We start from the raw sequence: 24,981 nt of genomic DNA on the forward strand, positions 1-24,981 counted from the left end.
ATTAGGTGCTGGAGCACAAGCAATTTTTGCACATTCATAACTGACGTGGAAAGCCGAGAGGTACCAGGGCTATGAACTGCCAAACCACGAATTAAGCACTTCTGGCCAATACTAACAACAGCAGCAACAGACAAACAGATACCACAGTTATATCCCATTTGAAGTGCAGGAGAAAACTGGCATTTTAGATATGGCTGGTTTGTAATTGTTGGCAAATGTTTATTTTATTTCTTAATGGGAATTTACTGAGCCCATGCACAAACCTGTATTTGTAATAATCATTGCTCGTAATCACATTCTAATATTATGCACCCAGAAAGAAAGTTTATTGGAAAATTCATAGACTTTCAATAAAATTTTAGAGCCATGCAGAGAGAAGAATGAAATAATAAGAAAGCTGACAAGTATTTTACAAGAATCTCTCAGTCTATTCTTCTGCTCATTTAATGAATGCCACCTGTTGGGGTGGTGATGGGGGTGTAACATTTCCCAGACCTCTTTTGTCGCAAAGAAAACATATGTTTCCATGTTCTGAAATGGAGAACATGTTTTCTCTAATTCTTAAAAACGCTAGCTGGTAAGGCTATTTCTGCGATAAATGAAAAAAAAAACTGATTTGATCTTCTACCCCCTGCCGATACATCATCTAGGAGTAGAAACTACCTCGCTCTGCATCTGGGGCAAAGTGCTGACACAACCAGCCACGCTGATAGGAACTGAAAAATGATCTGCATGAAGCTGAGGGGGTAATGAAGCAGTTTTCTTGTGACATACATCACATTACATACCTAACTCAGTTTCTTTTTTAGAACAGGCAGATCAGTCAATCAGGGAGGGTTTCAAATCATGAAGAATCTCATAGAAAAAATTCACAGCAAGTTGCCAGAAATTACCACTTTTAGTGAAACAATTTTCTGATGCTTAAGTGATATTTATGTGCAGTAAAATAATTCACTAGTAATTCTGTTTCTTATAGTTCTCTTCCACCATCCTATCCAGTAACAGAAGTTATAGACAGTGGCTGCTACAAGCAATGAGCCAAAGAAGGTAAGCATGCCTTATGGCATTTGGAGCACCTAATGGCCAATATGTTTCAGAAGGGAATGACAAAGCCAACTAAGGCTATGCCTACACTAGCACTTTTGTCAGTTAGGGATGTGAAAAACACCCCCCCCCCCAGCAACATAAATTACACTGACAAAAGCACTGGTGTTGACAGCACTATGTCAGCGGGAGAGCATCTCCCACTGACATAGCTACCGCTGCTCATTGTGGGTTGTTTAATTATACCGAAGTGAGAGAGCTCTCTCCCGTTGGCATAGAGCGACTACATGGGAGACCTTACAGCAGCTCCTGAGAGATCCGTGCTACTGTAAAGTCTCTAGTGTAGACATAACCTAAAAGTGCATGTGAAAAAACCCCAGAGATGCTGGGTAGTCACTTTACAAATTCCAGAGGCAGAACCTCCTATTCACTGAGCCCATGAAATCACTATATTTATGTGGGACTTCACAATTTTGAATGTAGCTGTGTGGCCTGGCCTTAAGGTAATGGGAAATAATCCTTAATCCACTAGTAGCCTTCTTTCCCTTGTTATAATCTCAAAAAAAATTAACTTTTTTTTTTTTTTTTATAAATTATGAGCATGATTTACGTAAAATTTCTGATCTCACTCATCTCTGCTGCAAAGAGACATTGCAACATAACATATTTAAAACAATAGAGGTTAATTGACACTAAATGGATTGCCTTGGGGTAGAGGATGCAGGTGAACCCTCCCTCGCCCCACCAAACCTCAGAATTGAAGATAAGAAATTAGCAGGACACATCTTCCCCCATTCTGCAAGCTACATTGACAGTAACTAAAAAATTCTCCCTAAAGAGAAAGAAGTTCTTATGTATCACTCTCAAGGCATGTCTACACTTACCTCCGGAGCAATTGATTCAGCTGGGGTCGATTTATCGCGTCTAGTGAAGATGCAATAAATTGACCGCCGTTATTCACATCGCTGAAGTTGCATAATTTAGATCGATCCCTGCCCTCTCCCCCACAGTGTAGACCAGGCCTTAGGTACCTACAGTTTCTAAAGATATGGCTCCTAAAGCTTTGAATGGGTTCTACAAACACCTGGAAAACCAATGGTAGGGTCTACTGAAGAACCAATGGTCAATGCCTAGGTCTCCTCAAAAGAAGAGGACAAAGAAGCTTTTGAATATAGGGAGGAGAATCATTTCTCTGTCTTGATGGGATCATGTATAGATGAAATGGCTGAGGTGGACTTGCACCAACTTGATTCAGAGACCTTTTTAGAAACCAGACAGGTAAAAAAAACAACATTCTGGGAGGAGCAGGAATACACATCCAGCCATGTTCAGAACGTCTCACTGGAAAAGGTATTGCTAATCCAGGAATAGGCAAGGGAAGTCAAGTGCAATCCTCTGTGTGACAGACAGCAAACTCTTTCAAAAAACCCTCATCTCTAAACCAGCACTACTCAGTGTTCTGCCATCAAATCACAGTGTCCCAAGGTAAAGAAGAAGAAGAGCAGACCTGTGAGAGGAGGTCTCCTCTGCTAGGGAATTTTCTCACCATGGTTAATTCTGTTCTGTCCATCAGGGAAGCAGGAACCTTGACTGCAAAATACACACAAAGAACCAGAGTAGCACTAAACTACCCCAGCAACAAATCACTGGACAGACTGTTTCCTTTCTAGAGCATAAGAATCTTCTTCCACTCAGCTTCTGAAGACAAAGCCTGCAGTAACTGTGATTACATTTTCTGAACAGATAGGAGCATAAAATGACCTTTGAGAATTCCTAACCCAAACTACCCACAGCTATTTATGTACTTATCTGCTTGTTCTGGCGGCAGAGTACTTGAGTTCTGGTGGTATCTATAATCTTCTGAATTTAAATGGGAAAGGAGAGCCTTCTCTCACTTGTCATTCCTCAATACTAAGGGGAGCCCTTTAAAAGTCTTCTTTCCTGATTATCTTCATATTTCATAGCAATGAAAACTTTCCAGGTTTGATAACACCAGTCCTCCCATGAGATACTCCTGAAGGGATTTAGGTATTTATTCAGACTCAGACCCTGTTATTGGACACTGAATCAAGAGAAGTAGAAAGTGCAAAGTTGGTCAGGACTCTGGCAGATTTCTTGGGTGAATAAGCTCTAGACACAATTGCAAAAGAGCATGTAGCAGCACTAGGAATGCTCCAATCTTAGCTACTTTATTTTTTAAAGGGAAAGGCCAGAATGGTTTGAGAAATCAGCTGACAGCAAGTGACTCAAGCCTACTACTGAATGGGATAGTGTGCTGGAAACCCTTGACATACCTTACTTCTACCAAACGCTAGCTTTTTTCAATCTCCTTCTCTTCTAATTTCATGTTGACTTCAGGTCTCTGCCATACCAAGTGAACTTCCTCCTTGCTAAGTGTGATGGGGTGCCTGCCCCACTCTGGGCTCTAAGGGATTAATAGAGCCCTAGGGAGGCTGTGCAGGAGGCAGCCAATCAGGGGCAAGCAGGCCTATATAAAAAGGGAGCTGCAGGGCAGAGGAAGACAGTTCTCTGCTGGGAGCCCAAGGAGGAAGGACTGTCTCTGCTCTGAGAGAACTGCCAGTACCCTGGACAGAGCAGTGCTGCAAGCAGGGACCCGGGGAGTGAGAGACAGCTCCTGGCTGGCTGCTGGGGTTTGCAGGCTGAGGCCTTGAGGCAAAGGCAAAAAGGATGCTGGGGCCATGAGGAAGTGGCCAGACAATTCACTGCAGTAGCCACTAATGGAAGTGGCTGAACAGCGGACTGCAGGTCCCCCAGAATGGGGGGAAGCACAGTGTGTGCCACGGCTGCGGTCCTTGGAGAGATGTGGGTCCTAGAGCAGGAGTGACAGGGGTGAGGCACCACCCGAAGAGGGTGAACTGACATGCAGAGCTAATTCACATGATAGATGGCAGGAGGCGCCAGAGTGGTCAGTGAACCCCGTTACACTAAGCTGCGTACTGAGTCCAGGTTCTCCCATAAAGCCGCTGAGAACCATCCCAAACAAGCTGAAGCCATAACTGCCCAACACCTACTGGGAATAACAGATGTTCACAGTGACCAGAAAGCACTTATCTCCACAGAAGGCAAAGAAGTGTTTCAGGAAGGACAGCTCTTGCACCTTCTTCTGTTTGTTGTTAGGCTTCTTCTGCTTTGGAAGCTGCTTCTACGATGTGTGTACAGATTACAGAAAACAAAGACAGCTGCCACAAGCAGGCTGTTGGAGATGCTCAGTTGCATGTCTTAACTCAGACCACATATGAAGTAAATTCCAAGAAATAGCAGAAAAAGATGAGAACGCCTATTGAGAAGGCACAGAAATTCTACATTCCATGTAGCTGCCAAGTTAGCCTTGTCTGTAGCAGCAAGAGGAAAAAACCATGTAATCTGTTTCAGAGCAGCTACTGTCACAGAAAGAAGTGCTTACAAGTACTTAGTCTATAACTACATGGTAGAATCTTATCATGCACATTGCTGTACACTGTTGTTTGGTAAGGAGTATTTATGTGACGTGTGCAACCTGTAACCTAAAGCTTTGTTTCCTTTCTATCATTCTCAGAAGTTTTGGAGTTCCTGTTCCTGTTTAATAAAGCAGTGGTTTATTTCTCAATTTCTACCGTGGAAAACACATATTGGGGAAATTATTACAGGAACCAGGAAAATGACTCAGGGCTAGATTGTCACTTTGCCCTTTGTCCAGTTTACAGTGTGTAGGTGCATTGGTCCAGGAGCAGACCAGGGAGGGAACTGTGACTACAGCTAGACAAAATTTCTTCGATGAATAGTAAATTAATCCGAAAATGCATTTTCTGAGGCACCAGAACAATTTGTAATTCCGGAATGAATTCAACCCACAAAATGTTTTGACTGAGTCAAATTAGCATTTTCCAAGAGAAAACTGTCCCACTGGAAAATTTTCAGCTCACCTCTTCTCCTGATTAACTGGCTCTGATTAATCATTATCCAAAGTGTCTTGTTTGTGATCAGGTAAACAGTAGAGGGGTCATATGAGTGGATAGAGAAATAGACACAGAATGGAACGATAAAGTAAAAGTAGCATTATTTAATTACATTCTTGCTGCCACTTAGTTGCAGAACAAAGTATTGTTATTGCCTCTTTGAAAAACAAATAATTATGGACACTAAATGTTAATGTTGTTTACTAGTATTTTGTATTTCTTTGATATCACATTCAATACTATACCTTCACTCAATATAAAGTTGAATGGAATTTTCTTGGCACTCTGAATTCCTCTGCTGCTTCATACAGATTTAACCTCAATGTCTGCTTGAGCAAAACATGATCCTTGCTTTCACTCTATATTTTCATTTGAGTAAAGGGGAAAAACTAATCTCAAAGAGATCTGCTTAGCTTTGAAATGGTTAGCAGCAATGAATGTCACACTGCATTGGGCTTTCCCACAGTGAATGATCCAACTCCTTTCTCACAGTCTCATTCATGATTTAGTTATGGAAAAGGTGCAGCAATCATGGTGGCAACTACTAGTGCCAAAGATGAAAGTACTCACAAAAATTTTCCGTTGGTCCTTGTCCCTAAAAGAACACGGTGCTCTGATTCTTCCCTAGAGATCTTCCCATGGAACCAAGGCATCTTCTCATGGGCAGTAGTGGCAATCAGCTTCTCCAGCTGTGGTTTTTGACTAATAATAGCTTGTTCGAGGGCATTACCCTGCAGAGTGGGCAAAGCACAGAAGGTCAGTTATACTGTTACAGTGCAACAAACAAAACAAAACCCAACACACACAACATTATAGTAAATGCCATTACTGGACTGCGAGAGACACATCCAAACTCTGTGGATAATCAAAGTTTTAGATAAAATTAATTAGATTACTATAAAAGTTTTGGACTCATAGGGCAGAAACTAAATTCAGACAGACACTCTGAAATTCAGATATCTGGGGTTTATGTTTGTGATAAGGTATCTTTGGGAGACTGTATTGTATATGTTTATGAATGGTTTACGTATCATTTTGGGCTAGCAATTCTTTGGAACTCCAGTAGGTGGAGAGTTATCACAGCTCCCCTAGAAACTAAAACTGTGGGGCATGCCGCATGATTAAGGCTAGTCACTGAACTTGTAAACAACTCTAGTGGTGTACTGCCCCTTAGGGTGGCTTGCCTGTACTGGTTCAAATGGGTTTTCACAGACCAACAGATTAAGGCTTTTGGTATAAAAATGCTGTGCTTAAACTCACAGCCATGTAGGAAGACAAGTTCCTGTTCTAAAGTGCATACAATCTAAATAGACATACAAACAAAGCAGGCCAGGAGGGGAGGATGCAACATAAAATAACTTGCGCGCCAAGCATAAACATACACTCTGTATACAACAACTTTCCTTAAAAAAAAAAAGTGTGTGTGTTTAACAGTTAACTATTACCTATTTTTTGGTTTGTTTTCAATCCTGATTGGCGTAGAGAGATGCAATAAGAGACTTGATCTTATAACACTTAAAAAATAAATGATAAACTGTGCCACATTTCAGGAAAAAATACATTTATGGCCAAGTTAATACAAAGCACTGAAAAAAACCCCATATAATACTGACTTTTTAAAAATTCAGAGTGAAGCATCTGTATTGCAGAAATGGGATTGCATTTACCTGTAGGTTCCAAGTTTGTTTGACATATTCCCTGATAAGGTTCTCTTTTAAATCCTCAAATGGTCCTGTTTTTGGCTCAACACCTGGTGGCCGGTTGTAAGGTCTCCTCAGTAGACAAACAAGACCATCAGCTTCTTCTGAGTGATAGTTAATGAGTTCAGCAGGACTCATATGTGACTTCCCTCCTGCAATGGCATAAGAGCCACTCAGCTCTCTTTCAATTGTGTAGTGATGAACCTTCCTTCCATGTGCCAGGGACAAAGCAAAGCCACCAAGGTAGTTTCGACTCTGGCGCAACAGATATAGTCCATCACTCAGCCCTCCTTGCAGCAGGTAATCTTCTGCTTCTTCACGTGTAATATTGCCAAAAAAGTAAGGCAGATGGTTAGCAGTGTTAGCCATGTTGGTGGCCATGTTGGTGGCCATGGTTCCTTTTGATCAGCAAGGACTAATGTTTTGTACCTATAATAAAAAATAGACAAAGGAAGGAAAAATAAGCATCCACTGGAAAAAACAAAAGACAACATTTTGAGGAATTTGCTAATAATCCTTCCCCATTTAAGTCAAAGGGAGTTTTGCCATTGGCTTCAACAGGAGCAGGATGGGGTCCTAACTGTTTTGTCACTGTACTACACAGACATGAGATTACCATTTTTTGGACCAAAAAGGCACAAGGCCATTTCCTGCAATGTTTCAAGAAAACCTCCCATCGAACTCAAAGGGCAATCTGCATATGGGATGATGGCAGAACATACCCTAGACCAATGGCATGAAGTCCACGTATGCAATACGTGTCCTGGGAGTGGCTAGGCCCTCTGAACAATTTTGTCTGGCCCCTGAACCTGCATGAAGGATGCCATTTTGTGTATATATTTTAATAAAATTACTACATTCAAACTGCTAAGTCTTGCACATGCATCATGAACTCATCATCTGAAAGAAAGCTGAGCACTGAGTTTTAGAGTACAAGATTACTGAATATGGGGGATAACTTATGTTTATATATAGCAACATACAGATGTTATATTTGAATAACTGTTTTCCTTTTGCACATCAAATGCATATACTTCAAATCTGTAGTGACAGAATCATGATTTTTTTTTAAATTAAAGCAGTAATAATTTTTTCTTAAAATAAGCCAAAGGACACTCATAACAACAAAGGACCAAATTCTGCCTTCAGACATATTTGTGCGACCCCCCCCCTAGTTTTAAACTGGTGTTTATGCATGTAACTGAGGGCAGATTTTGGTTCTTGCTGTTTAAACAATTCATTAATAGTATTCACTTGATACAATGTTTCAGTTTTAAAAAGCTAGTGTTTTGTTAGAAGTAGAAACAATGGGCCATGCTGAAGTTGATGAAGTAATGCTGACAAACGTACACTAACTGAGAATTTGACTCCATGTTTAATCCATAGTATTTACACTAGGATGCTGTTTTACAGCTTTACTAGTCTGTCTACAAATAAGCAGTGGATTTTATAGACTAAGGTAGACCAGCCTATTGCATTATTTTGGACCCTGCTGTGCCAGGTTATTTCTGGCCAGTTCAAAGATACCATCTGTGGATCCCACTGGACTGTGACATCTACAGAAGAATATTCAAAATTACAGATGCAGAAAGACACCTCCCACTTTTCACTTCCACTTTGTTCCACTATGAGGGACCAAAAACTAGGTGCTGCACTTTTTAAACTAGCAGTAGACTATATATGACATGACCAAACATGTCTTTTTATAGCACTGCAGCTGTGGTTATGATTTCATGAGACTCTTTCATCCAAGTTCCTATTTTCAGGTGCTTACAATTTTCAGATAATATATATCCTTTCAGCTAATTTTTATATACTTATTTTCAGCCCAAATGTAAGATACAGAAATGTAGTGTGGCTGCTTCGGAGATAGCCAGGCATGAAGAGAGGAACTTATTAAGAAAATGTTTCCCACATATTTTCCCACATTCATTAATAAGAAAATGATTTTGTTTAGAGACTACAACCTCAGTGAAGAAGGGATGTTTTGTTAAGTCTGAAAAAACCAGCTGTGAAATTAAATGGTTACAATTTACTGGTGATAGCATGCTGCATGAATGCAGTACATCCTTTTCTTTAGGCCGTGTCTATAGTACAGCCACTACAGCATCACAACCACATCCCTGAAGCTGTGCTGTTATAGTGCCACATGAAGCTGTTATAGGTGCTTCCTACATCTACACCACAGAAAGTGTTTTTCTGTCAATTTAGTTGATCCAACTCTCCAAGAGACAGTAGCTAGGTTGATAAATGAACTCTCCTGTTGACCTAGCCACATATATACCGGGGGATTAGGTTGACCTATGTGTCAAAATTTTTCACAGTCCTGAGTGATGTAGCTAGGTCAATCTAATTTTTACATGTAGACCAGGCCTCAGAGAAGAGCAATTCCTGACTCTGTTGCTGTGCAGGATCCCCAGCAGCAGAACTAGTGCGGTTTCAGTGTCAAAGGGAAGGGGTAGGATTCTAGGGACTCTATACAGGGGGTCTGCAGCCCTTGCATAACTGGGTTCAGGACACATATGGGACTGGGCCTATGGCCAGGGCCAGGAGATCTGTTGCTATGTGAATCTTCTTGTCTTCACTTTGTGCCAGGAAAGGGGCACGTTGGAGCTACAGAACTACTGCAGCCCCACACAACATAGTGACATGCAGCACAGTATTTACTACCCTGGCTGGTCTGAAACAAAAATCTGTGGTTTAAGAGAATCACTTGCTACATACCTCTACTTAAACCTTGCCTGGGATTTTTGGTCACCCACAGTGCTGGCAGGTTCCCTACACTTCTGAATAGCCTGGTGTCTGGACGTTTATGTTCTTAATCTATTAATAATACAGTTTTTATGCATTAAATATGAAAGAATAAATTAAAAGAAATTAAAATGGCATAAAATCACCAATGAAAATTGAGAATTCAGTTAAGACCAAAATAAATGGTGATGTATAAGTGATATCAAACACTGATTTCATACAAAATAACTATTCACAAGGCTAAGACTGTCTGCACAAGATGAAAACTATGAAAGCTTTTCTTCAAATGAATTTAATCCATTGGGCATCTAATGATAGACCCAAAGCTCCTAACAGTGAATATGTGAAGTCACTCTCATATAATGCATTCAGTAAACAGACATTTAGGTTAATAGATGCTTAAGTTGATATTCTTATGAAGCAGCAAAGAATCCTGTGGCACCTTATAGACTAACAGACGTTTTGCAGCATGAGCTTTCGTGGGTGAATACCCACTTCTTCGGATGCAAGATGTATTCACCCACGAAAGCTCATGCTGCAAAACGTCTGTTAGTCTATAAGGTGCCACAGGATTCTTTGCTGCTTCTACAGAACCAGACTAACACGGCTACCCCTCTGATACTGGATATTCTTATGTGATTTGTCATTTCAACAATATATTTGCTTCCCACTCTTGCTGTATTTGTTATTCTTCAGGTTCATTAAACCAGTGGCAGAGCCTGCTTTCTGAATTCACTGTGCAGTTATTAAAATACAGTTATGTTCTGGGAAACATGATATACACAACATGGAAAAATAAAACAAATTAGGATGAAAAAATGAAAGGAAATGTAGGGTAAATAAAATAGAGCAAAAGTAAATTTGAATTTTATCTTGTGCTTTAAAGTATATGAAGAGTTTCTTTCTTGCTATCTACAGCAGAGACCACTCTAGCTATAGGCAAACTAGGCAGCTGCCTCAGGTAGCAGATTTCTGGGAGAAGTGATTTTACGGGGTGCCACAAACCGGTCTATGGAGATATGAATTGCAGAGCACCTTAACACATAGTGCTTTAAAGGCCCCATGTAGATCCTCCTGGAACTGCAATGGTGTAGTCTGTTCATGTCAGTCAAACTGGAAAGGCCCCTACGCGCACACACACTGCAAAGTGCTAGATTTGAGGGCGGGAAGCAGCAATGGGGAAGTGCCTCCAATTTTTCTGGGCTCAGCAGCTATGAGGCAAGGGCAGCTGGGCACCTGGTACCTGCTCCTGACAGGGATGTGTGCAGGGGAGGAGGGGAGAGTGAATCAGGGATAACTCTGCTTCTCCACCTCCGACACAACCCTCCCCGTCATGCACCACGTGCTTCCTCCAAATACCCCCACCTCCCACACAATCCCCCCAGTCTCCTGCAAGCACCCATCAGGCACCCCCTGCTTCTCCCAGATACCCTCCACCCCCAACCTCCCACACTGCTGGTGAATGCTGTAGCTGTCATCGCACCCTATTGCACAATATAGGTGCTGTGGACTGGGGATGGCTCCGAACTGCTGGGGCACCAGATTGTCTCAAGTGGTTTCTGATCCACAGACATAGTTGTTTAGTTATAACAGGCTACAGCAGACAAATATAAGCCAAACACGTATATAATCCATTATTTGCTTGTTATAAAGAATTTTGTGTCAGAATAAACACACTAGGATTTAACACTATTTTGAAGGGTTCAAGGGCAAATTTTCATTTCTTAAAAATAATTAATTATCTAAAACAAAGCTGTAACTATTTTACACTAAAAATGCTCTAAACTGAAAAATTGGATGAACACCCATTCACACCTAGGGGTTGTAATTTTCATTAGCACTAACAAGAGTTTCCAGGAATAACCCCTGCTTATTTCAACTGTTTATATGATTAAACTAAATACAAAGAAGACTAAAAGCATCAAAAACACACCACACTCCCAAAACAGTGAGTTACAGACTTGTCAGAGGAATGAGAAAAACAAAAGGGAAGTGCCCCCAGAAGGTGTCAGCTATAAGTCTACTTAACGAAATAGAACTAACAGAGGTAAGGCAGCCAGCAATGGACTCTTCCAAGAGCTGGTTCAGCCAAAGACCCTTGAGTGACCCTTGTCTCTGCCTACAGGCATCAAAATAAGCAGACTATAATTAGCAGGCTGTTAGGTAGGACAAAAGGCAATCATTCAAGGACCTAGGGCAGGGGTCAGCAAACTATGGCCCACGGGTCGGATCCGGCCCATGAGCCATTTTAAGCCGGCCTGTGAGCTCCAGCTGGGGGCGCAGGGTCAGGGGGCCGCACCATGCGGAAGCAGCGGCATGGCCCCACTCCGGCACTCTAGCAGGCTCAAGGCCACTCCATGCGTAGGAGCTGGAGAAGGGACATGCCACTGCTTCTGGGAGCCGCTTGAAATAAGTGTCGCTCAGAGCCTGCAACCTTGAGCCCCTTCCCATGCCCCAACCCCCTGCGCCAGCACTGATCCCCATCCCGTTCTCCAAAACCCTCAATCCCTTCACAAAGCACTGCTGCTCAGTAGTTAGCTGAGAAACGGCCAGAGTGGTGATGTAGCAGAATCTGACATGGCACTGCCCCACTGCCAAATAGTGGTACTGCTAACTCCAAGCATTTACAAATCAGAAGACTAACCAAAATAAGCCCATGTGATTCCCTTGTTAAGAATGGTGTGGTCTTCAGCAGTGATAGCTCAAAATACTGCAGTAACATTATTGCCAGCTTAGTGTTTGGGGACAATCAAAGTAGAATACTCTAGTATATTTTATAAGGATTTATTTCCAAGCTCAAATATACATAAACCTTGTTTCCAGTGTCTTTGCCTCATCTTACATGCATGCATTACAGCACCATTTCCAGTAGCATCATGTTTGAAAAAGAACAAAAAAATACCCTAGCGTGGGAATGGACAATGCTGAGCTTCCTGGTTAATTAAGGGCATGATCCAATGGCTACAGAAGTCAAGGCTGCCTGACACTATGATGTCAAGTTTCTATGTTGCTGTTAATTCAGAAACCTAATGAAAAGAAAGTTTCAGAAAAGTCTCATTTTACTCTTAAAAAGTAGTAAAGAATTCTGAAGTCAGTCACATTAATTGTGCAGCAGTCACAGGGCCAAAATTTTCCAAGAATGCCCAAGTGATTTAGAAGCCTAAGTCTCAGTGAAACTCAGTACTAAATGTAAATACAATATGCCGTATCTCGATACGGCAATGTAGGGTGATCTTCATAAAGACCAAGATTCTAGAATGATTAAAACAAAGAAATTTTCCAATAAAAACAATGGATATAAATTATGGCTTTTTATTTTAGCTGCCTGAATAGATGTATGGTATCAAAGTCCAAAGGAATTTTTTGTATATGAAAAAATTATAGGGACCACTCAATATTCTGCCTAGCAAGTATGTTTTTATTTATATTATATCTTATTTAAATTCATTACGCAATTAAAGAACATACCATACAATTTGTAAAAGCAATTTTCTACTAAAGGAAAAAGAAGAAAAATATCTTGGAACTTTGTTCAACAAACGCTTAAGCAACTGTTACTTTAAGTATCACTAAAAATATAAATTTGCTGCTGTCTGTTCTCCCTTCAGTGCTGATGACACGTAACACCATTAGCTTCCTTTTAAATAAATCTATTATGGACCATCTATCTAGACATTTTATTATCTGAATGAGAAACAACTAGTTAAGACTCAACTCAAACAAGATAGAGGTGCTGCTTGTCGGTAGAAGAAAATATTTTGAGAATCTAGCTGGTGGCTTGTACATGCTTATTATTCAGGAAGTACAGCTGTTACTTTTGAGACTGCCTGAATTTGCGGGTCACCCTTGACTACCTTTCTCAGAATGGAGGCCAGTGATGCAATAACGGTCAAGAATGCTTATTGCCTTATATTTCTTAACCAGAAGGTCCACCTGCTTCTGTGAGATACACATCTCACCCGTAATTTATCTCTCTATTTTATCCAGGGTAGGCTATTATCATGTGTTCCTAATTGGGTTTTGCTTGAAATTGATAAAAGGGTCTACAACAGTTGCAGAATACAGCAGCTCACTTATTTCTCAAGGCCCTTCTTCAGCACGCCATCCCTATTCAGCAAAGCTCGTACGTAGGTCATTAACTTGAGGCACGTGCTTAAGTCCCATTAAGAAGACTAGAGCATGTGCTGAAGTGCTTTGATGAAGAGGGATGGACTTAAGCACTTGTTTGTATACTTTGCTGAACTGGGGCCATACATCTTAGAACAGAAATGAGGGATTTATTAACACTTGCCCTCCAAAAATCTAAATTAGCTGCTGATAAACTTATAAAATGTATCTTATGGTGTAACTTTAATACACTTAACCATTTATGTTGTATATGTCATAATTTACCTTACTGAAATGTAATGAAGTTTTCCAATTAAACATTCAAACTAGTCCTTATATCACTTTTGAACCACGCTATTAGTTTCAAATACAAAATGTCACACTTTCAGTTTCATCCCAATACAAGTTAAATGAAATACCACTATATATATACTCATACAAACTATGGCTCAACTCTCCAGTCACTGCATGACCATGACCCTGCAAAGCATATATGCACATACTCAACTTTAAGCAAAAGAAGAATACCAAAGTACTGTAAATGGGATTAATCCCATACTTAAAGGTAAGTTTTTGTATAAGTGCTTTGCTGGGTCAGGGGAACAAGAGCAACTCCCAATGGAGTCAGTCCCGCAAACATGCTCAGGAATAGTTCTACTGAAATCCATGGAATGACTCAACACCTGCATAAAGTTAAGCACATGTGCGTCTGTAGATCAGGCTAGATAGTATACTGGGCCCATAGTTGCTGGAACTAGGAGTGCAGGGGGTGCTTCTGCACCCCCTGGCTTGAAATGGATTCCATCATATACAGGGTTTACAGTTTGGTTCAATGGCTCTCGGCACCCTCACTATACAGATTGTTCCAGCACCCCTGGCTGGGTCCTGGAACTACTCATGCTCAGTCCTGGGTTTTCAACAAAAATAAACTCTTACTCATCCAATTTAATTTCTCTCTACTGCAAAGAAAAATCATTATACATGCTGCATTTCTATTGGGTACTTTGAGTCTAAGAAACAAGAACCAGAGGAAATGTTGCTTAGTATTTTGCAGTGAACAGATATCAACACTGTATACAAATGAATATAAAAAAATCATTAATTAAGAAGGAAATAGATGCCTCCTTTTCTTGTCTTTTCTTTTGCAAAGAAGGGGAAAAGTAATTTAATTGACTGTAAGGACTGGTATCATGTCTGCTCATCAGAAGGAAATGAAGGCCCAAATTCATCAGCTTTATAATTCAAACAAAAGTTCAAGACTTTTAAAGAAATCTCTCAGGCAACATAGGGGATTATGGCAACATAATCAAAACGAAGCAAAATGATATGTGAAATAAGCTGCAAAGAATTTAATCTACCATTGAGGGCAATTAAATTACGTATCATTGTACTAGCTGTTTACATACATCATTCTTAGAAGATTTGGAATGCAAGTTATTAAAAGATTAATGAATTTATAACTTTGTAGAAGGTAAAACAATTGAGAGGGAAAGGATACCACAGGGCATAATCAGCATTTAAGGCTGCATCTTCCTGTGCACAGCTTTATTTCTGCATTCTTTCATTTCAGAACACGGTCTTCTGTATGACACAAGAAAACATACTAGACCATGTGCATAAAACCTTCCTCAACATAGCTTCCAAATACAACTAGGTAATAGGTGTTGTAACTTCCATTAATTTTGTGCAATTCCACCTTTGTATAAAGGTTGACAAATTATTACAGCTGAAAATAGTATTTAAGAAAATATACTTTTTTTTATATTGCACCAGTACCAATTCAGAAAAACAGATAGAGGGTTTCCATTTCCACCGCTTTATATGCTTTTAAGCCAACTCTTGCAAGTGCTCTAAAATCCAAATGGTTAACCGGACTGCTATGAAATTTGATGTGCCTCATGGGGGAGTGCTAGACTTCCAAATTTTGGGTAATTTCACCAAGGGGTTCTCAAGTTACAGCCCATCCCGAAAGCCCTAGTTTCCTTTTGCTGCCTTGTACTATTAAACTGAGAGGTACTAATGACTGGATGAATGGGAGACCTCTCGGTTGCTCTGAACTCACCCTTCAATTAACTAACTAAGCCTAGATTAATCCCACAGCCCCATCTAAGACAAAAGGAGTATCAACTGAGTGGCTAGAGCAGGGATAGGCAACCTATGACACACGAGCCGAAGGAGGCACAGAAGGCGATTTTCAGTGGTACTTACACTGCCAGGGTCCTGGCCACCAGTCCAGGGGGCTCTGCATTTTAATTTAATTTTAAATGAAGCTTCTTAAACATTTTAAAAATCTTATTTACTTTACATACAACAACAGTTTAGTTATATATTATACACTTTTGAGACCGTCTAAAAACGTTAAAATGTATTACTGGCACGCGAAATCTTAACTTAGAGTGAATAAACGAAGACTTGGCATACCACTTCTGAAAGGTTGCTGACCCCTGGGCTAGAGTGTCAGCTGACTGGGATGTGAGCAGTCTAGTCTAGTGGTCAGGGTGGGCATTAGGAACCAAAGCCAAGGGTCAAAAAGGAAGGCAAGAACTCTCTCTTTGAAACAACAAGCCAGCTGAAGCAGCTGCTCCAAAACGTCTGTTAGTCTATAAAGGTGCCACAGGACTCTTTGCTGCTTTTATAGATCCAGACTAACACGGCTACCCCTCTGATACTTGAAGCCAGCTGAAACATACATGGTTTGGGATTTCACATGACCTTGAAATTCACTAAGGTTTGGGGAACATTATTAAACACATGGGCAGACCAAGAACCTTCTTTCAATCTGCCTGGACTCTTTGATCCAGCAGACACTATCAGCCATCTGCCTTGTGCGATCTATTGGCATAAGAAATATCTCTAAGTATAGAGCAGGCAGCGTGCCCATTTCCACAAGCACTGGGAAATGGTCCTTTTGTTCTGCTGCTATTTGTGAAACGCTCTTTACTTTATTCTGGGGCCAACGAGCCCCCCACATATACTCTCTTACTAAACTGACATGTTTCACTGGAAGATTCATTTGGAATTCCTGTGTTCATATGGACCTGAAAACTCCAAGTAAACTTCAAGAAATATGAACCTAGTTAAACCAATTCTGCCAGATTAGGTTCAGTAAAAACTAAAAACATGTAATCCCAAAGCAGTGGATTTCACATAGGCACATTTAAGTGATTAGCTTTTCCTGAGCCACTGAAAGTTAACAGGTCCAAATGTCGCCTGGCTACTAAAACACATCCAGAACACAGCAAATATCTGCTATTTATTCTCTCATATAATTGCCATAGATACAGAATAGTGACAGAATTATTTGATAAAAGTAACTGCAGCTTGTTTTATTTATTTTGCATTTGCCATTACCATGTATTTCTGTTTTAAAATCAATAAAGGTGTTCTAAAATTAAATAAAAATAAAGGCAGTATTTTCTTGGTATCCATCAGAAATTTCAGATAACACACAGGATTAATAAACAAATCTATCAGTGCTGCAGTATTTCAGTTACTGACATTTCTTAGCTCGTAAGACTTTTAGCTATAAGTATTCTGAATTTATGAAACCCCATCTCTATGAAAATTCATCTCTGGTAATTTTTCCAAGGATTTAGTCAGATCTTACCTGTCTGATTTTAGTATCTTATAAAAGAGAGATCTCCTTTCAGTGAAGATGCTATATGCTGGGAGGATGAGAACTGTTGTGGGCAAAAGAAGAGATTGGCTGTACAATCACGGTATAGTTCCTACTCTAAATTAGTCACTGAATTGATTTCTTTTTAGAAAATGAAGTATGTGTGTTTAATACAATTTAGTAAAAAGGTGAATTTTAAACATAAAAATTGAAGAATGGGAGATTCTCCAGGTCACTTTCACCGGTGTGGTTAAAGCCTAAGATAAAACAAAAGACTGAGTTGGAATTCAAATGAAGGGGGAAAGTATGAACCAAAAGGAAACTACCGTATATACTCAATCATAAGCCGGTTCATTTATAAGCTGACCCTCCCAAGATGGATAAGTAAAAATGGAAAATTTTTATAACCTGTTCATAAGCCGACCCTATAATTCAGGGGTCAGCAAACTTTGGCTCCCGGGCCATCAGGATAAGCTGCTGGCAGGCCAAGATGGTTTGTTTACCTCGAGCGTCCGCAGGCACGGAGGTAAACCTAAGTAAATAAAGCGTCCTGGAGCACCAGCTGCTTACCCTAACGGGCTGGGACAGCAACTGGTGGGGAAATTTTTGCGGGGGAGAAGCTGGGGGTCAGGGGTCACTCCTGTTACCACCCCCCACATGACCCCACTCCTAGCCCAGGACCTCCACACTCTCCCCATCCCATCCCTTCCCACCTTATCTGGGGAGAGCCAGGGGAGGATGTCCCTGGCCTGGCTGGAGCTGCTCCGGCAAGCTGGGTCAGGCAGCATGGCCGCAGCCTGCTCTGGTGGGTGGGGACGAGCGGCACGGCTGCAGCCTGCCAGCCCGGGAGCTGCAGCTGCTTCGGAGTCTGGGGGAGATCAACACGGCCGGGAAGCGAAGCGACTCCAACCCCGCCTCTTCCTTTCTGGCTCTGCTGGCTGTGCTGCCTCTCCTTGCCCCCTCTGTTGGGGGGAGGGGCTGTGTCCCACCTAAGGCCGCCCCGGGGGGGGGCAAGTGGGGCAATTTGTCCCAGGCCCCACAGGAGCCCCGCGAGCCCTGGCGGTCTAGGCCTTCGGCGGCATTTCGGTGGCAGGGGACCCTTCAGTCACTCCAGGTCTTTGGCAACATTTTGGTGGGGGGGGGGGCCTTCAGCGCCGCCAAAGACCTGGACTGCCGCCGGGTGAGTACAAGCACCGCAGCTCCCCCACTTTGCCCAAGGCTCCCTGAATCCTCTGGGCGGCCCTGGTCCCACCTCTCCCTCTCTATATCCCGTTCATAAGCCGACCCCCTTCTCTGGTGCTTCCCCTTTTTACTAAAAAAATTCAGCTTATGAACGAGTGTATATGGTAAGTTCAGAACCAGGACTCATCCCTTCTGCTATACCTACAAACGAAACAAGACTTTGCTAGCTTGTTGGGTTTTTTGCAGGGGTGAAGGGAATATTTAAAGTTATTTTAAAACCTATATCATTCCATCAAGAAGCATCTTTCAAAGGAGGTGAGAAAGGAAACATTCTTCGCCTTGGTCAGGAAGGAGAGCAACTCACAAGAGTCGTCAAACAGACTTCACATCTACTGGAGAGCAGAAGCTCTCGGGCTATGCAGCTATATGCTACTTCTAAAGGGGTACTTCGGCCTGGGCACTGACCTGGGAATAATATTACCTAGCCCTTATATAGCATTTTTATCATGCACATTAAGTATTATAAAAGGGCCTGTGGCAGCCCCATTCCCAGCACAGAGTCATGAATTCCAGCTGGCTCAAATATCATATGGCAACTGAGATAACTGAGCTCAGTGGAATGGTGTTGAAGGATGCACTGAATGTTCTTTGGTTTGTCTTTCCTCTTGCAACCTCCCAGTGAATACTTAGGATCACACTGTGACTGGCCCAGTGCAGGTGTACAAGGAGAAAAAGAAGGTACAAGAAGCCTTCCCTTCAGCTGTGTGTAGCTGTGCAAGAGCCAGTCATTGAATGGCTAGAGAAAGTAGGCACTGTGCAGAGCTATCCTCATCTGTAGCACAGGACTCCGCAAGGGGCAGTGCCCCTGCCACCTCCCTCTGTACTAATTAGCACAGATGCTGGGCATGGAAATGAGCACATGCTAAACCCTCCCTTGGGGTGTCACAGCAGGGGCAAGGGTGAATTATGGGAATGTCTACCAGAATTCCTCTTGAGGAGTCCCTCACATGCCATCCATGGAGGAATGTGGCTTTGAGATAAAGTTTAGCCCTGTGTATTTCCCCCAGTAGTGTGAGGGAGCACCAGAGAGGCAGGGAAGAATTATGAATTGGTTGCAGGATTACAGGCCAGATTCTTAGATATTGAATATTCATATAGCTCCACTGACTTTAACAGAGCTATGCCAATTTATATCAGATGAGGGTCTGGCTCTAGATCTCCTCAGTGACATCTCCTTCCAGAAGTATAGCCAGGAAAGAATGAGGAATATTAATACTATACAAAGGAGACTGGGGCAGGGAGAACCCTCTTCCCAGGTAAAAATTATGTCTCATTCTTTAGGCCAAGATGTGATGATCTGTCTCCCCATTCAATTATGACTCAGATCTGTGGAAACTCCCAAGGATTTCATGGTCACAGAATGAGGAAGACAGGCCACTCACAGGTCAGGAGGTGAAAAATTAGCTCTTGTTTTCCCAGGCAGCTCTACAGCCACTTCTCTCCAGCAAGCTAATATTTCCCCTGAATAAGTTGGTCCAGTGTGGATCCAGTATCCTTAACCTTCTATAACCTGGATAGCATTGAAAACCATGAAAATTACTTTCTGGATAGGCTTTCTATATGAGTAAATGCATAAGTTTAATGTAGATAATATTTGAAACAGGAAGTTTCTTATAACAGTTTCTGTGAAATACCCTATTGAGATTTGATTGGTTACTCTCATAATGTCACCAGTGCATTGCTTTTCTGCATTCAGATGTTTATCTGTCCATAGATGTAACAATCTCACAGACCTTTCCATTTCTCACTGCAGCTGGTGGACACTCAAAAGCCACATAGTTTAACCAAGAGACAGCTACATACTCTGCACAGCTGCACTGTGAATGGCTGAAGACGGAATACTAGAACTGACCTCAGGGACATAGCATTAGTTCTTAAGTTTTTAGAAGATGAAATAAAGATTATTAAAGCACACAAAAATAAGAAGCTCCATTAAACAAAAGCTGAAGATTTCTCAGTCATAACAGAAAACAACAGCAAGAATCCTTATAGGCCTCTTTAATATTTATAATCCATTTATTCATAACTATAGCAGAGAATCACAAATTAGACATGAGTTTGCAAGGTGATATAGTAACTTTGATAGAGTTCAGTAAGAGTTTCTTCAGTTTGCCTGAATTCTTCTTCAAGAATTGTTAGGAATATTCAGGTCAAGTGACAATTTTTAAACATTTGATATAATGGTGCATAGATATGCACCAGTACAAAACCCAGCTCAGTCTAGACAATTTCTCTCTCTGGATTTGTTCTTTGTATAGTGGTTTCCTACATAACTGACTTGCCTTTCTTTCTGGGATTCAAACACAGTGGTAGGATCAACAATCCATTAGCAACTAAGGCCACGTCTATACTTACCCGCCGGGTCGACGCGGCGAGTTCGACTTCTCGGAGTTCGAACTATCGCGTCTGATCTAGACGCGATAGTTCGAACTCCGGAAGTGCCGCGGTCGACTCCGGTACTCCACCGCGGCAGGAGGAGTTGCCGGAGTCGACCTTGAAGCCGCGGAGTTCGCTTCCGCGGCGTCTGGACGGTAAGTCATTCGAACTAGGGTAGTTCGAATTCAGCTACGTTATTCACGTAGCTGAATTCGCGTACCCTAGTTCGAACCAGGGGCTGTGTATAGACCAGGGCTAAGAGAAGTTGATTATGGCACAAATCTCACCCCTCCTCCTAAACCACTGTAGGAGCACAGTGTGTTTCCCTTGAAATCACTGCTTGGCACCCCACCAAGATTCCATCCAGACTAATGTAGAGTGGGGGTAATGGGCAATGCCAGGACAGGCTAGGAGAGGTGTGAGGGAATGGCCAGGGGATGCATAACAATGTAGATACACCAGACCAGAACTCCGTGCACAGGCAAATGTGGAGGAGAGCCAGGGAAGATCCGTCTTCCCCAGTCCCCAGGGAACTATACTGTGCAAAGCCCATTTACTTAGGGATGGATTCTGGCACTCTTACTCACATGGAGTAATACCTTTTATCCACAAGTAGTCCCATTTATTTCAATGGTCTACTCATGGCATTAGGCACTACTCACCATGAGTAAGCATGTCATAATCCTATCCTTAGTCTTTTCACAGGGGAAAATATTTGGGCCAAAGTGAGGAGGGAAAAAAAAGTACCATAACAGAGGGCAGGACACATAATGTGTGACTTTAGAGCTAGCTGCAGTGCTTGACCCCTAAACTGCCCTACCTATGAAACAGCATAGTGAGAACCAAGCTATCAAGTGAGGTGTTTTACTTATGGTCACTCAGACAACAAGCAGTATCGATTATTGCGGACAACAGAGTTAATCTGTAACAATTTTATAAATGTGTGACCTAGCTGTTAAGATAACCCCATCTGGCTCTGCATTGGCTATTGGAATGTGTGACTAGACTGGCCAGTACTGGCCTGTTGGGAAACAAAACAATGATTATAAATAAGATATTGGGGGGGGGGGGAAGGGGATGAAGCAGGAAAAATAATTCAAAGGTCCTTAAGAACAAAATGAGTGGGCTATTAATTGGAAAGTGCCTACCCACCCGGGGCCTTGCTCCCTTAAGATTAGCAGGCTTATATTTCCAGGCTGGGGCCTAAGATCCAAGGGAAACAGAACTGTAAAAACCCCTGCCTGCAGGGCCAGCTCCAGACCCCAGCACGCCAAGCGTGCGCTTGGGGCGGCATGCCGTGGGGGACGCTCTGCCTGTTGCCGGGAGGGCGGCAGGCGGCTCCGGTGGACCTCCCACAGGCATGCCTGCGGATGCTCCACCGGAGTCGCAGGACCAGCGACCGCCAGAGCGCCCCCCCACAGCGTGCCACCGTGCTTGGGGCGGCGAAATTCCTAGAGCCGCCCCTGCCTGCCTGGGAGGGGGAGGACCTTGTAAGTGAGCAGCAGCTACTCAGGGCAAACATTGCAGGAGAGACACTAGGATAGAGAAACTGCAGCAGGGCACTCTGCCCCCGCACCTTCAACCCAGAAGTGGGGATACCTGGGCTAAGTGGCACTTGCCAAAATGTGCAAGGAAAGGAAAAGACCCAGACTTATAGGTTTTTCGTTATTTTAACTCTTTGCTCATTTGTTATATTGTTTGGGTGAACAAACAATACATTGATTTCGAAAAAGCTATTGTGAATCACTTTAATCAGCTGCTGGTCACAGGCTATGCAAGAAATTTTCTTGCAGCTGCCAAATACAGTCTGTCAGGTTAACACAGTTGGGAAATAGGGGACTGCAGCCCTAAGATCCAGTCTAAGAGATTGAATCACAGGATGAGAGGTGACGGAAATGAAGCCTGTTACCAGAGGTCTGAGCTTAAGAGGGACAGCAAAGGGGTCTAAGATACACCTTGCCCTGTAACTGTGACAATAATCTAGCAAAGAAGATAGATGTATATGCAAATATTATGGTTGGTTTAATTTTCTTTTTTTTTTAAATATGTAAATATATAAGCAAATTAGGTACCACCACATGTGGCTGGCAGAGTTGCCAGTAAGGCAGTCAGTGTTGCGTACCTCTGCCATATGGTAAACAGCATAACATCAGGGAAGTAGGTCTTTCCACACAGACTGAGATCATATACACATCCAAAAAGCAGAAATACAAAACATAAATTATACTAGAGTTTAGTGGCACATTAATTACAGTCACAGATACAACTAATTTGGAAGAAGTTACAGGGGAGCTCTGTCTGTGTTCCCTCCCCATTATGTCCACCTATTGCCTCTTCTACTTAGGGACCATCTTTTTGTGATATGTTTATATAGTATCCAGCACAACAGGTCTGGCACCTATAGATGCTACCAGAATACAAATAATATGAAAATCAGTAAGGAGAAGAAACAATAATGCTGAAAGAAACCTGGGGATAGCAAGTTAGTCTGCTCTTGCAATCATAATCTCAGAGTAAAGGAACTGAATTGTGAGGGAATATTAAAAACATGGCTAACTGGCAATAAAGTAGGGGTTTGCTTGATAAAGTCTGTAAATATTTGAATAGCATGAAAAACAAGGGTGTAGACGAATTTAGTGTAATGCACAAGGATACAGCTGGGAGTAACAGGATGAAATTAAGAAAAAGGAAGATGTAGGCTGAATATCAGGGCCGGCTCCAGAGCCCAGCGGGGCAAGCACCCGCCTGGGGCGGCCCTTTCCCGGGGGGGCGGCAGGCTGGGCCGGCGGACCTGCCACAGTCATGCCTGCGGGAGGTCCACCGGAGCCCCGGGAGCAGCGGACCTGCCGCAGGCATGACTGCGGAGGGGATGCTCGGCCGGCGGCTCCAGTGGACCTCCCGCAGGCATGACTGCGGACGGTTCGCTGGTCCCGCGGCTCGGCTGGACCTCCCGCAGGCATGACTGCGGCAGCTCAACCGGAGCCGCCGGGCCAGCGAACCGCCCGCAGCTGCGGGAGGTCCAGCTGAGCCGCGCGACCAGCGAACCCTCCGCAGTCATGCCCGCGGGAGGTCCGCTGCTCCCGCGGCTCGGGGGCGCCTCCTGGGCATGACTGCTTGGGGCGGCCAAATTTGTAGAGCCGCCCCTGCTGAATATCATTAAATAAAAAATAAACAACTTTCTACTAACAAGATGTAGCATGCTGCAATGGTCTTTCAAGGAATGGTCTTTCAGATGCACTTGCATCTGAAGAAGTGGGTATTCACCCACGAAAGCTCATGCTGCAAAACGTCTGTTAGTCTATAAGGTGCCACAGGATTCTTTGCTGCTTCTACAGAACCAGACTAACACGGCTACCCCTCTGATACTTTCAAGGAAGTAGCAGGAACCCTTATAGTTAGGAACATTTAAAACTAGACTGGACAAAATGAATATATGCTGACAGGGACAGGCCTACTTAGCAAAACCATCATTCAATAGATCTTTTATACCTTTAACTTTCACAATTATCTGATTATATATTGATGAGAAATTTGAACAGCATTAGTGTACAACTTTTTCCTGAAATATTTTATGCACAATGACTGCCTCCAATATTGCTCTTCCAAATGAATTAGATACTGATTTTGAGGAATTCCTTTGTACTCTAAACGATAAGTCAGTATACGTAGGATTTTGGCCTAGTTAATATTCTTTCAAGCAAAATTAGCTAATCTGCAAACAGTACTCCAATTTTTGGTCTAACAACTAGATGTATATTTTCTCCTTATATAATACCCATTAATCCTAAAAGGAGTTAAGCGTGCTTCTAAAGGAGAATATATACTTGGTGGCAGTTTCAAGACTAGCTGATCCAGCTGTGCAAGTTTCACACCTGCTCTGCATCAGCTCTATTCTGTAGTGAACTGGTGTGACAGATTAAAAACAAGAAGTGATAGCACTTTGCTATTTGTAAGTAAAAGGAGCCAGATCCTCATCTAGTGTAAATTAATAGCTCTGTTGAAATCAATAAAACTACGTCAGTGGACATCAGCTGATGATCTGGACCAAGATGAAATATGCAGTGTATTACACATCACTCTGGCCTCACATCAGAACAACCTGGTTAATGCATTAAAGTCCATAAACTGCCCTTGATCCATAGACAGAAAAAGTGTAATAAGATTAGCATGCAAGGGAGCACCCGCAATA

The 24,981-nt window shown here is 42.4% G+C and overlaps 1 protein-coding gene across 4 annotated transcripts in view; it reads right to left on the minus strand.

The window, feature by feature from the left end:
* The window catches only part of SYK (spleen associated tyrosine kinase), an 86,449-nt gene that overhangs the window by 36,284 nt on the left and 25,184 nt on the right, over positions 1-24,981 (minus strand). For 3 of the 4 annotated variants that reach the window (XM_045021347.1, XM_045021348.1, XM_045021345.1), the window contains exons 2-3: positions 6,668-7,129; positions 5,571-5,731 (exon numbers count right to left, since the gene is read on the minus strand). In XM_045021347.1, coding sequence (XP_044877282.1) covers positions 5,571-5,731; positions 6,668-7,093 — 587 coding nt within the window. In that variant the 5' untranslated portion in view covers positions 7,094-7,129. Of the gene's footprint in view, positions 1-5,570; positions 5,732-6,667; positions 7,130-9,424; positions 9,532-24,981 lie in introns of those variants that run through there. The other variant, XM_045021346.1, reaches the window with a different exon arrangement.

The sequence above is a fragment of the Mauremys mutica genome, chromosome 6 (genome assembly GCF_020497125.1).
Source record: "Mauremys mutica isolate MM-2020 ecotype Southern chromosome 6, ASM2049712v1, whole genome shotgun sequence".
NCBI lineage: Eukaryota > Metazoa > Chordata > Testudines > Geoemydidae > Mauremys > Mauremys mutica.